We start from the raw sequence: 15,929 nt of genomic DNA, 5'->3' as shown, positions 1-15,929 counted from the left end.
GGGGGTGATCAGTGACAGGGGGGTGATCACCCTGATTACCCTGATCACCCCCTGTCATTGATAACCCCCCTGTAAGGCTCCATTCAGACGTCCGCATGCGTTCTGTGGATCCGATACATGTATCCATGGATCCGTAAAAAATCATGCGGATGTCTGAATGGAGCCTTACAGGGGGGGTGATCAGTGACAGGGGGGTGATCACCCTGATTACCCTGATCACCCCCTGTCATTGATAACCCCCCTGTAAGGCTCCATTCAGACGTCCGCATGCGTTCTGTGGATCCGATACATGTATCCATGGATCCGTAAAAAATCATGCGGATGTCTGAATGGAGCCTTACAGGGGGGGTGATCAGTGACAGGGGGGTGATCACCCTGATTACCCTGATCACCCCCTGTCATTGATAACCCCCCTGTAAGGCTCCATTCAGACGTCCGCATGCGTTCTGTGGATCCGATACATGTATCCATGGATCCGTAAAAAATCATGCGGATGTCTGAATGGAGCCTTACAGGGGGGGTGATCAATGACAGGGGGGTGATCAGGGAGTCTATATGGGTGATCACCCCCCTGTCATTGATCACCCCCCTGTCATTGATCACTCCCCCCCCTGGTAAGGCTCCATTCAGCCATTTTTTTTGGCACAAGTCAGTGGAAATTTTTTGTCTGTTTTTGTTTTCGTTTTTTCTTACAAAGTCTCATATTCCACTAACTTGTGTCAAAAAATAAAATCTCACATGGACGCACCATACCCCTCACGGAATCCAAATGCGTAAACATTTTTAGACATTTATATTCCAGACTTCTTCTCACGCTTTAGGGCCCCTAAAAAGCCAGGGCAGTATAAGTACCCCACATGTGACCCCATTTCGGAAAGAAGACACCCCAAGGTATTCCGTGAGGGGCATATTGAGTCCATGAAAGATTGAAATTTTTGTCCTAAGTTAGCGGAAAGTGAGACTTTGTGAGAAAAAAAACAAAAAAAAATCAATATCCGCTAACTTATGCAAAAAAAAAAAAAATTCTAGGAACTCGCCATGCCCCTCATTGAATACCTCGGGGTGTCTTCTTTCCAAAGTGGGGTCACATGTGGGGTATTTATACTGCCCTGGATTTTTAGGGGCCCTAAAGCATGAGAAGAAGTCTGGGATCCAAATGTCTAAAAATGCCCTCCTAAAAGGAATTTGGGCCCCTTTGCGCATCTAGGCTGCAAAAAAGTGTGACACATCTGGTATCGCCGTACTCAGGAGAAGTTGGGGAATGTGTTTTGGGGTGTCATTTTACATATACCCATGCTGGGTGAGAAAAATATCTTGGTCAAATGCCAACTTTGTATAAAAAAATGGGAAAAGTTGTCTTTTGCCAAGATATTTCTCTCACCCAGCATGGTTATATGTAAAATGACCCCCCAAAACACATTCCCCAACTTCTCCTGAGTACGGCGATACCAGATGTGTCACACTTTTTTGCAGCCAAGGTGGGCAAAGGGGCACCTTTCAGATTTCGCAGGCCATTTTTTACACATTTTGATTTCAAGGTACTTCTTACACATTTGGGCCCCTAAATTGCCAGGGCAGTATAACTATGCCACAAGTGACCCCATTTTGGAAAGAAGACACCCCAAGGTATTCCGTGGGGGGCACGGCGAGTTCCTAGAATTTTTTATTTTTTGTCACAATTTAGCGGAAAATGCTGATTTTTCTTTTTTTTTCTTTTTTCCTTACAAAGTCTCATATTCCACTAACTTGCGACAAAAAATAAAAAATTCTAGGAACTCGCCATGCCCCTCACGGAATACCTTGGGGTGTCTTCTTTCCAAAATGGGGTCACTTGTGGGGTAGTTATACTGCCCTGGCAATTTAGGGGCCCAAATGTGTGAGAAGAACTTTGCAATCAAAATGTGTAAAAAATGCCCTGCAAAATCCGAAAGGTGCACTTTGGAATATGTGCCCCTTTGCCCACCTTGGCAGCAAAAAAGTGTGACACCTCTGGTATCGCCGTACTCAGGAGAAGTTGGGCAATGTGTTTTGGGGTGTCATTTTACATATACCCATGCTGGGTGAGAAAAATATCTTGGTCAAATGCCAACTTTGTATAAAAAAATTGGAAAAGTTGTCTTTTGCCAAGATATTTCTCTCACCCAGCATGGGTATATGTAAAATGACAGCCCAAAACACATTCCCCAACTTCTCCTGAGTACGGCGATACCAGATGTGTGACACTTTTTTGATGCCAAGGTGGGCAAAGGGGCACATATAACAAAGTGCACCTTTCGGATTTCACCGGTCATTTTTTACAGATTTTGATTGCAAAGTACTTCTCACACATTTGGGCCCCTAAATTGCCAGGGCAGTATAACTACGCCACAAGTGACCCCATTTTGGAAAGACACCCCAAGGTATTCCGTGAGGGGCATGGCGAGTTCCTAGAATTTTTTATTTTTTGTCGCAAGTTAGTGGAATATGAGACTTTGTAAGGAAAAAAGAGAAAAAAAAAAAATCATCATTTTCCGCTAACTTGTGACAAAAAATAAAAAATTCTAGGAACTCGCAGTGCCCCTCACGGAATACCTTGGGGTGTCTTCTTTCCAAAATGGGGTCACTTGTGGCGTAGTTATACTGCCCTGGCAATTTAGGGGCCCAAATGTGTGAGAAGAACTTTGCAATCAAAATGTGTAAAAAATGCCCTGCAAAATCCGAAAGGTGCACTTTGGAATATGTGCCCCTTTGCCCACCTTGGCAGCAAAAAAGTGTGACACATCTGGTATCGCCGTACTCAGGAGAAGTTGGGCAATGTGTTTTGGGGTGTCATTTTACATATACCCATGCTGGGTGAGAAAAATATCTTGGTCAAATGCCAACTTTGTATAAAAAAATGGGAAAAGTTGTCTTTTGCCAAGATATTTCTCTCACCCAGCATGGGTATATGTAAAATGACACCCCAAAACACATTCCCCAACTTCTCCTGAGTACGGCGATACCACATGTGTGACACTTTTTTGCTGCCAAGGTGGGCAAAGGGGCGCATATTCCAAAGTGCACCTTTCGGATTTCACCGGTCATTTCTTACACATTTTGATTGCAAAGTTCTTCTCACACATTTGGGCCCCTAAATTGCCAGGGCAGTATAACTACGCCACAAGTGACCCCATTTTGGAAAGAAGACACCCCAAGGTATTCTGTGAGGGGCATGGTGAGTTCCTAGAATTTTTTATTTTTTGTCGCAAGTTAGTGGAATATGAGACTTTGTAAGAAAAAAAAAAATATAAAAAATCATCATCATTTTCCGCTAACTTGTGACAAAAAATAAAAAGTTCTATGAACTCACTATGCCCATCAGCGAATACCTTAGGGTGTCTACTTTCCGAAATGGGGTCATTTGTGGGGTTTTTCTACTGTTTGGGCATTGTAGAACCTCAGGAAACATGACAGGTGCTCAGAAAATCAGAGCAGTTTCAAAAAGCGGAAATTCACATTTTTGTACCATAGTTTGTAAATGCTATAACTTTTACCCAAACCATTTTTTTTTTGCCCAAACATTTTTTTTTTATCAAAGACATGTAGAACTATAAATTTAGCGAAAAATTTATATATGGATGTCGTTTTTTTTGCAAAATTTCACAGCTGAAAGTGAAAAATGTCATTTTTTTGCAAAAAAATCGTTACATTTTGATTAATAACAAAAAAAGTAAAAATGTCAGCAGCAATAAAATACCACCAAATGAAAGCTCCATTAGTGAGAAGAAAAGGAGGTAAAATTCATTTGGGTGGTAAGTTGCATGACCGAGCGATAAACGGTGAAAGTAGTGTAGTGCCGAAGTGTAAAAAGTGGCCTGGTCATGAAGGGGGTTTCACCTAGCGGGGCTGAAGTGGTTAAAGAAACTTATCAGACTTTTCCAATGGCTTTTGTGTCCTAACAGACACAATTTTAGAACCACTTCATCCCTATTGAATATAGATAATATACAAATTCTCTTAGTAAAGACAACGATCACACGAGTGAAAATATTGCATTTAGCTTACATGTCATCAGCTTCCTTTAGTGCATTTTCTTTCTCTTCTTTCAATCTTTTTGTAATTTCCTCCAAGTCGTTAGCCACCTTTTCTCTGGCATCTGCCAGCTCCTTAGCATGCAGAGTCTGCAATACTTCGAGCTGTGACAGCCGTTTATCTTGCTCCTGTTTTCCACCACCAAAATCTGACACAAACTCAAAATCTGTTTGGCACATTTTAGCATTCTGTTTGAAATAAAGGGATATATAATGATAAAAAACAAAACAACAACAACAAAAAAAAACACAATTATAGATGTTCTTACTGTATGAAATGATTGTCAGTAATGAACTATCCTAGCAGGCCAACCCCTTTAAGCCAGTAGTCTCTGCTCTGCATGGTTGAGGGTTAAATCGACCCCAAACAGCTGTATGCAGATCAGATGCTGGCTTTATCCAAGTCATGTCTCAAGGCCTGTTTAAAAGGTTGATCATTGACTTACAGGATAGCTGCCTTACATCTGGTGGCTTTAGAGGCAGAGCCTGCAAAGAGCTTCCTTGCATAACCTCTTGTAAGTAGATCAGAAAAACAACAGAACAAATTCATGCGTTTAGGAGCCCTTAAAGAGGACCTTTCACCTGAAAATGCAAGTTAAACTAAAGATATACCCTTACTTGCCGGCCCCCGGTGGTGCTTATTCTGTTTGTCCGCGATGCCCCCCGCAATATTTCCTACCTTCTATGCTAATGAGCCATTCGGCTCAACTGGGCGGGCCTGCAAAAGTTCTCCCGGGCGTGTCTTTTTCTCCCTGGCACGGAGTGCATCCAATCAGCTAGCTCTGCTCTTAGCCAGGGAGAAGCTTTAGTTCTCGCAAGATTCGCGAGAACTGGAGTGATTTCATCCATCCTGAGCCGCTGCCTGAGCCGCTGCTCCAATGCTCGCCGCGGGAATCTAAGATGGCGCCGGCTCAGGATGGATGAAATTGCTCCAGTTCTCGCGAATCTTGCGAGAACTGGAGCTTCTTCTCACTGGCTAAGAGCGGAGTGCGATGATTGGATGCGCTCCGTGCCAGGGAGAAGAAAGACACGCCCGGGAGAACTTTTGCAGGCCCGTCTAGTTGAGCCGAATGGCTCATTAGCATAGAAGGCGGGAAATATTGTGGGGGGCATCGCGGACAAACGGGGGCACTGAGTGCAAAATAACTGAATAAGCACCACCGGGGGCCGGCAAGTAAGGGTATATCTTTAGTTTAACTTCCATTTTCAGGTGAAAAGGTCCGCTTTAAGTTGGAAGGCAGAGACCACCTTTGGAAGGAAGGCACTTGGAGAAGAACCACATTGTCCTGGTGGATAAGGAAAGGAGAAACAGTAAAAGAGAGTAGCAAGAAAAGAGACTCTTCTGATGGAAGTGACAGCAATCATGAGACACAGTGTAAGGAGAGGACTCCAAAGTAGAAACCCTGGTCCTGTAGGAAGGAACCGCCTGCAGGACCCCCGATGAAAAGTGCTGACCTGAGATCTAGAGGTCTATGGCTTCTGGAAAAGGACATAAAAGGGCCAAGACCTGACCCTTCAAAGAGATGAGGGTTTTGAAGATGAACTGAGGGACATGTGTGGTTCAGGTGGGAGACTGAGCTCAATGATGAGAGTTCCTTATTGTTGATAGTTTAAAGACGAAGACTTTGGTATGAAGGGACCATTTTCGAACTGCAGTAGTCGGAGACCCAGTTGTCAACCACTGGGATGTGGACTTCAGATATTGCTGGAATGTAGAGTTCAGCCCAACTGAGGACCTGAGCTGCCTACTTTATGACTGACTTGCTGCATGTGATGTCTGATCCTCATGCACCCTTCTGCTCCAATTAAATGTCTATGAAGCTGACTGAAACAGGCAAGTGATCTGGTGGGGTCCCAATGATGCAGCTCACCTGATAACATTTATTAACTATCCATGGGATAAGTGTTAAATATTTTATTTGTGTGAAAGTCCCTTTAAACAGGGTTACTATGGAAAAATAAAGCAATTCAAATACAAGATTGTTTCCCAAACCTACCTTCTCTGGTTTTAAAGGTACACAACGATCACTGAAGGGAAACTCTGAACTCTTTACACCTTCATCACATGGACACTCTGCATCCAAGTTCTGATCATTTTGGTCCAAAGTCTGTGTTTTTTCAATTTGTTCACCATGCCACGTAGCTTCATGGATGTTCTGAAGTTGCACCCTTGTTATGCCTACAAAACATAACACGTCAGCATCTCTAGTCCCTACTGTCTAAGGCTACTTTCACACTAGCGTTCGATCGGATCCGTTCTGAACGGATCCGATCATAATAATGCAGACGGAGGCTCCGTTCAGTACGGATCCGTCTGCATTATTTTTAGCATATAACAGCTAAGTGTGAAAATAGCCTCGTACGGATCCGTCCAGACTTTCAATGTAAAGTCAATGGGGGACGGATCCGCATGAAGATTGAGCCATATTGTGGCATCTTCATACGGATCCGTCCCCATTGACTTACATTGTAAGTCTGGACGGATCCGCACGGATCCGCACGCCTCCGCACGGCCAGGCGGACACCCGAACGCTGCAAGCAGCGTTCAGCTGTCCGCCTGTCCGTGCGGAGGCGAGCGGAGCGGAGGCTGAACGCCGCCAGACTGATGCAGTCTGAGCGGATCCGCTCCATTCAGACTGCATTAGGGCTGGACTATTAACCTACAACAAGGCAGCTCTGTCACTTAAGACAGCTATAGTAACCACTTGTACCACGTCCAGAGTAAACCAAAAACAAAACAAGTGGAATATTGTATCAAAAGATATATTATTTATTATAGAATATAAAAAATGGGGAACACGGAATGTTGTAAACAGTACACGGAGAAGCACAGAGTGAGTCAATTCAAAAAGACACCATGAAATAGCGCAAAGTAATGTGCATTCGGGTACGGTCAATTGTGAGGCAAAGCTAGGGCTCTGGGCAACCAATAAAACACTAAATGTGCTGTTAACCTAATTACAGGTATGGCACAACCAGTACCACAAACAATTTATAACCCAGAGTCGTAGCTACATACACTCGATGTAAACAGCACCATCAACCCCATATAATCATATTAATGACAACCTGGGGTGAAAAGATTAAATGTAAATAATGCAATTTTATACATGGTGGTACCATAGGTGTACGCCTAAGTGCATGGGACCCGGCAAAGACCGTGCAGGGGAACCGTACACAAAAGTAAAGCTAAATGCAGACCGTACCTGAGGTCATGGTGAAGATGAAAAATGACAGACCCTGGCGCTGGACCTCGACGCGCGTTTCACCTCACGGCTTCGTCAGGAGGTACTAACTAATGTGTGAGCAGGGTATATATAGGGGATGTTGGGGGAAGGGGCAATGGACTACAATTACCTACATTCGGCGCATCTGAGAACCACACAAGCGGGCGCAGGAGGCTCCATGATAGGCGGCGTCATCACTCTGCGCGTCCACATCCGCACACCGCGCATGCGCGGCGAAAGTAGCAGACGTATCGGAGCGCATCGTGATGACGCCGCCCAGCGCATGCGCGCCCCGCGACCCCCGTGGAACGCAGATGGACCGCAATCTGTGTCTCCCACAGAGGTAAAGGGATAAAGCTGGATCGCATAATTACCAAAATATGGTTAAAAGTCCACCTGTCACGTTGTCACCGGGCCCCATGCACAAAAGGACTAATATATAAATGGAAAAGGATTACAAGACATAATACCTGACAGCAATAAAAGTAGCTAATAACTCAATGTGACTCTACGTGTATATTCATATTCACCAGTAGTAGTGTAAATTTAAGAAACATACGGATCCATTAGGGCTGGACGGCTGCGTTCGGGTCCGCTCGTGAGCCCCTTCAAACGGAACTCACGAGCGGACCGACGAACGCTAGTGTGAAAGTAGCCTAATTATTTTCTTCCATACGAGTATAAAAGTTTAAAAAGGGTTTTGCGAGACTGGATGGGTCATCAATATCACAATCAGCTGTACGAACAGGATTCTGCATTCCAGAACAACACAGCTATGTACACTGGAAAGTGGCTGTGAATGGTACTGCAATGCTGCTCCCTTTCAAATTATTGGACCACCACTGATCTGCTATTGATCCTAAGGATAGGTCATCAATATTACAGCCATGGAAAACCAATTAACCTGCTTCTGTGCTATTCACCAGCACTTGGCCAGAGTAGCAATTGTTTGCACAATGCTACCTATTTCCATGAGACACAAACCAGTTGTCTTTAGAGGGAATCTGTCACCAGTGACCTACCTATCCAACCTTTTGCATAGACACAGTTGTGGTTGACCCTGATTAAAGGTAATTTTTCTTTAGTTAATCTGAGGCTCAAATTCTGGAGTGATATTTTTCTCAATATGCAAATTGGGTCTTTGGTGCAATGAGGGCGTCATTATTGCTTTTGTTGCATCCAGACTCCACCCCTTTCTGTGGCCAACCCCTCCCTGACTGCTTTGACTGGCAGGCCAAAGCAGTGGCAAAACAACGAGAGAGGAACTTGCCACCGAAAAGAGTGGCGCTTGGGTGCAAGAGCTGTTCGAGAACTCACTGCACCAAAGGCCTAGTTTGCATATTAACCCCGTCTACCCCGGGCCAGTTGTTACCCCCCTGCCCAGACCATTTTTTGCAAATCTGACATGTGTCACTTTATGTGGTAATAACTTTGAAACACTTCTTTATCCAAGCCATTCCGAGATTGTTTTCTCATGACACATTGTACGTCATAAATTTGAGTCAATATATTTATTTATGAAAAAATCCCAAATTTACCCAAAATTTCAGTTTCTCTGCTTTTAAAACAGAAAGTGATACCTCAAAATATTTATTACTTAACATTCCCCATAGGTCTACTTTATGTTGGCATCATTTTGTAAATGTCATTGTTTTTTTTAGGACGTTAGAAGGCTTAGAATTTTAGAAGCAATTCTTAAAATTAAGAAAACGTCAAAAACCCACTTTTTAAGGACCAGTTCAGTTCTGAAGTCACTTTGTAGGGGCTTACATAGTAGACACCCCCCATAAATGACCCCATTGTAGAAACTACACCCCACAAGTTTCTCAAAACTGATTTTACTGTGGTTTACAGAAACCCCCCATATGTGGTTATAAAGTGATGTAAGGGCACATGGCAGGGCGCAGAAGAAAAGGAGCACCATATGGTTATTGGAAGGCAGATTTTGCTGGACACCATGTCCCATTTGACGCCCCCCTGATGCACCCTTACAGTAGAAACTCCCAAAATTGACCCCATTTTGGAAACTACGGGATAAGGTGACAGTTGGGTACCTATGAGTCGCTCTATATTATGTTTTTTGTAAGGAAAGGTACCCCCCAAAAAATTGCTGTTTTGGCACAGTTTTATTTTTTTACAACGTTCATCTAACAGGTTAGATCATGTGCTATTTTTATAGAGCAGGTTGTTACGGACGCAATGATATTAAATAAGTCTACTGTCTTTGTTTCAGTTTTACACAATAAAAGCATATAATAATAATAATAATAATAATAATAATATATATATATATTATATTTATTTATTTATTTATGTTTTTGTGTCTGCATTTTCTGAACACCATATTTTTTTGCTGATCGTCCTGTGCAGGGGCTCGTTTTCTGCAGGAAGAGTTGACGTTTTTATTGGTACCATTTTTGGGTAAATTTTTTTGATCATTCAATATTACACTTTATAGGGCAAGGTGACTAAAACATTGGTTGTTTTGGCACAGTTTTTATTTATTTATTTAATTTTTACAGTGTTCATCTGAGGGGTTAGGTCATGTGATATTTTTAGAGCAGGTAGTTATGGACACGGGAATACCTAATATGTATACTTTCTTATTTAAGTTTTACACAATAATAGCATTTTTTAAACCAAAAAAATGATTATGTTTAACGCTGGGTTCACACCTGAGCGTTTTACAGCGCGTTCCTACGCGCTGTAAAACGCACAACAGGCAAGAACCAATGATTCCCTATGGGAATGGTTCTCACCTGGGCGTTTTACAGCGCGTACGATCGCGCTGTAAAACGCCCGACGCTCAAACAAGTGCTTGAGCTTTTTTTTGGGCGTTTGTCGCGCGTTCCCGCACATAGATATTCGGGAACGCGCGACAATGTGTGCACCCCTGTCTCTGTATGCGCGATTGTAAACGCCCGTACAATCGCGCATACAGAGCGCTCGTTTCAGAACGCTCAGGTGTGAACCCAGCGTTAGTGTCTCTATAGTCAGAGCTATAGCTTTTTTTTTTTTTTGGCAGATTGCCTTAGGTAGGGTCTCATTTTTTGCAGGATGAGGTGACGGTTTTATTGGTACCATTTTGGGGGGCATACACCTTTTTGATCGCTTGGTGTTGCATTTTTTGTGGTGGCAGTTTTTTTTTACGGTGTTTATCGGACAGGGTGGATCATGTGATATATTTATAGAGCCGGTCGTTACGGACACAGCGATACCTAATGTGTGTTTTTTTTCTATTTTTTTTTATATAAAATCTGGGGAAAGGGGCGTTTTTTTTTTTGTTTTGTTTTTTAATTCAAAACACTTTTTTTTCCACTTTATTTCTGTCCCACTCTGGGACTTCAACTTTTGGGGGGTCTGATCCCCTCTGCAATGCATTACAATACCTCTGTATTGTAATGCATTGCCTGTTAGTGTATTACACTGAGTAATACACTAACAGGTTTTGCATAGGAGATCGGGCCTGAGGCTGGATCTCCTCGGCCCCCTGTAGAAGGAAGGTCCACAAGCCGTGCAAGGCATTGGGTAGCCTCTGCACGCCATCGGGCTGCCTTGTCACCCATAGGGTCCCCGCCACAGCAGCACGGGGACCCTATGGGCTCCCTCACCCACAACATGCACCTTCTATGCCGTGGTTAGCGCTGATTGTGGCATAGAAGGGGTTAATCCACCGGCATCGGCTTTTTAATCAAATCTTTTTTTATTGTTACATATAAGGTAAAATTATGAAACAATATTCACATGACTTTGTTTCCAAATCATACCATTACACTACAGCGTATAAGTACATGGTAGCATAAAGACATAAAAATATCTCTATTACATGTGTACATATTAGGGATCGACCGATATTGATTTTTTAGGGCAGATACCGATAATTAGTGAACTTTCAGGCCGATAGCCGATAATTTATACCGATATTCTGGGAATTTTTATTTTTGAAAAAAAATAAAAAATTCCCACAAATCTGCTGAAAATTAATGTTTATTGTTAATGTGTATTTTTTTTTGTAAATCTTTCTTTATTATTTAGATTTAATATTTTGGTGTTTTTATTTATATTTTTGTAACTTTTTTTTTTAACTAACTTTTAGCCCCCTTAGGGACTAGAACCCTTGTCCTATTCACCCTGATAGAGATCTATCAGGGTGAATAGGAGCTCACACTGTCCCTGCTGCTGTGTGCTTTGTGCACACAGCAGCATGGAGCTTATCATGGCAGCCAGGGCTTCAATAGCGTCCTGGCTGCCATGGTAACCGATCGGAGCCCCAGCATTACACTGCTGGGGCTCTGATCGGAGGAGCAGGGGAGAGGGGATCCTGTGGGGGGGTGGGCGCACTGCGACTGGGGTGGGGGGGCCCTATGCGCCACCACTGCTTAATACTGGGGGGCAGGGGGGGCGCACTGCGCCACCACTGCTTAATACTGGGGGGGCTTGGGGGGAGGCGCACTGCGCCACTAATGCTTAATACTGGGGGGGAGGGGGGGGCGCACTGCACCACCAATGTCTAATACTGGGGTTGGGGGGGCGCACTGCGGCACCAATAAAGATTAATCTCTTATTTATTCATATACAGGAGGCGGGAGCTGGCTGCAGGATCACATAGCCGGCTCCCGACCTCTATGAGCTGTAGCTACGATCCGCGGCACCTGAGGAGTTAACTACCGCAGATCGCAGCTACAGCTCATAGAGGCCGGGAGCCGGCAATGTGATTCTGCAGCTCCCGCCTCCTGTATATGAATAAATGTGAGATTAAGCTTCATTGGTGGCGCAGTGGCCATAGCTCCTCCCCTCCTGTCCTTTCATTGGCTGCAGTGGCAGCAGCACAGGGGGAGGAGACACTGCTTCCTTCTCCCCTGTGCTGCTGCTGAGGGAACACGGAGAGCGCTGTCAGCAGCGCGATCTGTGTTCCCCATACGCTATCGGAATATTGGCAAAATAAATGCCGATACCGATCAAAATCCTGAATATCGGCCGATATTATCGGTAAATCCGATAATCGGTCAATCCCTAGTACATATTATTTCAAAAGGCAAGCAAGAAGACTCCTGTAAACCCCCCCTTCCCCCCCAAACATATAATTAACTGGAATGCCTGGTTGTCGCTCATTCAGGTTTCTTAAAAAAAAATAATCATACAACTATAGGGCTATGCGCCAGCCAATCGCCCCAAGTTTTATCGAACTTTTGAGGGCATCCTCTCTTAGTGAAAACTCTCTTCTCTGCCATCAACATATCATGAACCTTCCTTACAAATTCGCCTAGTGCCGGTGGGTTACTCTGAATCCAGTGTAGCGCCACTAATTTCCTGGCAACATACAACAGTCTACCTATAACAAATTCAGTAGTTGCGAGTTCCGAGACATATCCCAATATACATACTTTCGGGTCACTTTGCACCCTTGACTCCATATGCTGGTGTATCAAGTCTAATATCTCTTCCCAGTAGCATGCAATAACTGGGCAAGACCAAAGCATATGCAGCAAGTCCGCAGGCTCTTCCGAACACCTAGGACACTTTGCATCCGCCCTACATCCAACCCTATGCAAAAACACAGGTGTTTTATACACTCTGTGTAGGATAAAGAGTTGCGACAACTTGCCCTGCTCACTCAGGGACACCTTTGGCACTGCTTCCAGTATATCAGCCCATTGATCTTTCGGAATCTCTCCTACATCTCTTTCCCATTTACTCATCCTCGACAATGGAAAAGCATCGAGAAATTTTTCCAACAACAAAGCATACACTTGGGATATCAAACCTCTCCTGCTACCTCCCATCAAAATCAACTTTTGAACTGCCTCCACCTTAGCTACTAAGCAGCCAGTCCTTATAGTGGTCTCATACGCATGTCTAAGTTGGAGATACTGATAAAAGCAGTTACGTGGGATATTAAATTCTTCCTGCATATCCTGGAACGACTTAAAGACATTTCCCTCAAGTAAGTTCCCTATTCTCCACACCCCTCTAGACTCCCAGTTCTTAGCTGTAGAAAAGTGTAGGAACTCCGGCAATAACGAGATTTTTGTGAACTCGCCTTGTAAAATCTCTTTCTCGCTTTATTCATTGGGGGACACAGGACCATGGGTATAGCTTGCTGCTGCCACTAGGAGGCGACACTAGGCTGAAAGCTGTTTGCTCCTCCTCTGCAGGCTATACCCCCTCCAGCCTGGAGAGAGCATATCAGTTTGTGCTTCAGCAGTAGGAGAAAGTACCGAAACAAAACCAAAAAACAGGAAGACCACAGTCCAACCAAACAACCGAACCTGACCTCAGTCCCAACCGGCAACTTGGACCACTGGTCTCCGTAGAAACCAACAACAATGGGTGGGTGCTGTGTCCCCCAATGAATAAAGCGAGAAAGAGATTTTACAAGGTGAGTTCACAAAAATCTCGTTTTCTCGCTCATATCATTGGGAGACACAGGACCATGGGACGTCCTAAAGCAGTCCCCAGGGTGGGAAAAACCGCTGACTCCACCTCCCACAGTCGAGCCACTACACTGCGGCCTGTAAAATCCTACGGCCAAGAGCAGCATCCGCCGAAGCGAACGAATGCACTTTGTAAAACTTGGTGAAGGTGTGCAACGAAGACCAAGTTGCTGCCTTACACAGTTGAGACGCCGAAGCGTTGTGAAAATGTGCCCAAGAAGCCCCGACCGCCCTGGTAGAGTGAGCCGTTATACCAGGCGGAGGAACCCTGCCTTTGGAGTGGTAGGCCTCGTGAATGGCCAATCTAATCCACCGAGCAATCGCCGCCTTGGATGCCGCCAAACCCTTCCGAGGGCCCTCCGGAACTATGAACAGAGAATCCGCACGCCTAAAGGAGGCTACTGCGGCCAGGTAGATCCGTAAGGCCCGCACCACATCCAAACGATGAAGCGCCACTTCCCTAGGATGGGAAGGTTTAGGGCAAAGCGAAGGGAGGACAATGTCCTCATTGACATGGAACGCCGACACCACCTTCGGCAGAAACGACGGCACCGTCCGGAGCACCACCTTATCCTGATGGAACACCAAGAAGGGCTCCTTGCACGACAGTGCCGCCAGTTCCGAAACCCGACGTATGGACGTAATGGCAACTAGGAATGCGACCTTCCATGACAACATGCGGAGGGAGACTTCTCGCAGGGGTTCAAACGGCTCGGCCTGAAGTGCCACCAGCACCAAATTCAGGTCCCAGGAATGCAATGGCGGCCGATATGGAACCGCTGTGTGCGCAACCCCCTGCATGAAGGTCTTGACGGGCCCCAGCACCTCCAGCGTACGCTGGAAAAATATAGAAAGGGCCGAAACCTGCCCTTTCAACGAACTTAGGGCCAGACCCAGCTCCAACCCCGCCTGAAGAAAGGCCAATACCGTAGGGAGGGAGAACCTCCTAGCGGGGAGGTCCCTGTCCTCACAGAACTTCAGGAACGACTTCCACGTACGATAGTAGATTCTCGCGGAGGAGGGCTTCCGAGCCCTAATCATCGTGCGAACGACCGCATCCGAGAAACCCCTTTTCTTCAGCAGGAAGGTTTCAATAGCCACGCCGTCAAACGCAGCGTATGTAAACCCTGGTGGAAGACTGGGCCCTGTGAGAGCAGGTCGGGCCTGAGTGGAGCAGAACCAGCTCCGAGTACCAAGCTCGGCGCGGCCAATCCGGGGCAATCAGGAGCGTCTGAACACCCTCCATCCTGACTCTGCGAAGAATCCTTGGTAGGAGCGGCAGCGGCGGGAACACATACAGAAAACTGAAGTCGTCCCACGGTGCCACGAGTGCGTCCACGCCGTAGGCCATCGGGTCCCTGGCGCGAGACAGGAAGCATGGGAGTTTGTGGTTCAACCGAGATGCCATTAGATCCACTTCCGGGCGACCCCACCGGAGACAAAGGTCCTCGAACACCTCCGGGTGGAGAGCCCACTCCCCCGCGTCCACAGTCGTACGGCTGAGGAAATCCGCCGTCCAATTGTCCACGCCCGGGATGAAAAATCGCCGAGATCACCGGAACATGGGCCTCCGCCCACTGCAGGATCCTCGCGGCCTCGTCCATCACCGTTCCGCTGCGCGTCCCCCCCTGGTGATTGATGTAGGCAACCGCTGTCGCGTTGTCCGACTGTATCCTTACCGGACGTCCCCGCAACTCGGTGGTCCAATGGCAAAGGGAGAGGTAGATGGCCCGGAGCTCCAGGATATTGATGGGTAGTTTGGACTCCGACAGAGACCAGACACCCTGGGCCGTCCGAGTACCGAAAACCCCTCCCCAACCGCGGAGACTGGCGTCTGTCGTGAGCACCGTCCATGACACCGGCAGGAACGACTTCCCCGACGACAGGTGGTCCGGAACCATCCACCAGACGAGAGCCTCGCGAACAGGCTGAGACAGCGAGATCCTGCGGTCCAGAGAATCCCGGGACTTGTCCCAGGAGGACAGAATGAGCCGCTGAAACTCCCTGGTGTGGAACTGGGCGAACGGTACCGCCTCGAATGAGGCCACCATCAGCCCCAGAACTCGCATGCAGTCGCGAATCGACACCTTGCGACGCCGGGTGAGCAGATCCACTGCATTCCGAATGCCCGAGCTCTTGTCCAGAGGGAGACGCACCACGGCAGCCTCGGAATCCAGAGTCATACCCAGGAACCTGATCCGAGTGGTCGGAGACAGGCA

General features: G+C 46.1%; 1 protein-coding gene across 5 annotated transcripts in view; it reads right to left on the bottom strand.

Moving 5' to 3' along the window:
• Window positions 1-15,929, bottom strand: part of PCNT (pericentrin) — a 113,593-nt gene that overhangs the window by 72,319 nt on the left and 25,345 nt on the right. For all 5 annotated transcript variants that reach the window (XM_044303371.1, XM_044303372.1, XM_044303374.1 and 2 more), the window contains 2 exons: window positions 6,047-6,228; window positions 4,024-4,238 (listed from right to left, as the gene is read on the bottom strand). In XM_044303371.1, the coding sequence (XP_044159306.1) occupies window positions 4,024-4,238; window positions 6,047-6,228 (397 nt within the window). The remainder of the gene's footprint in view (window positions 1-4,023; window positions 4,239-6,046; window positions 6,229-15,929) is intronic.

This window comes from Bufo gargarizans, chromosome 8 (genome assembly GCF_014858855.1).
Source record: "Bufo gargarizans isolate SCDJY-AF-19 chromosome 8, ASM1485885v1, whole genome shotgun sequence".
Classification (NCBI taxonomy): Eukaryota; Metazoa; Chordata; class Amphibia; order Anura; family Bufonidae; genus Bufo; species Bufo gargarizans.
This window is presented reverse-complemented; position numbering and strand designations above follow the sequence as displayed.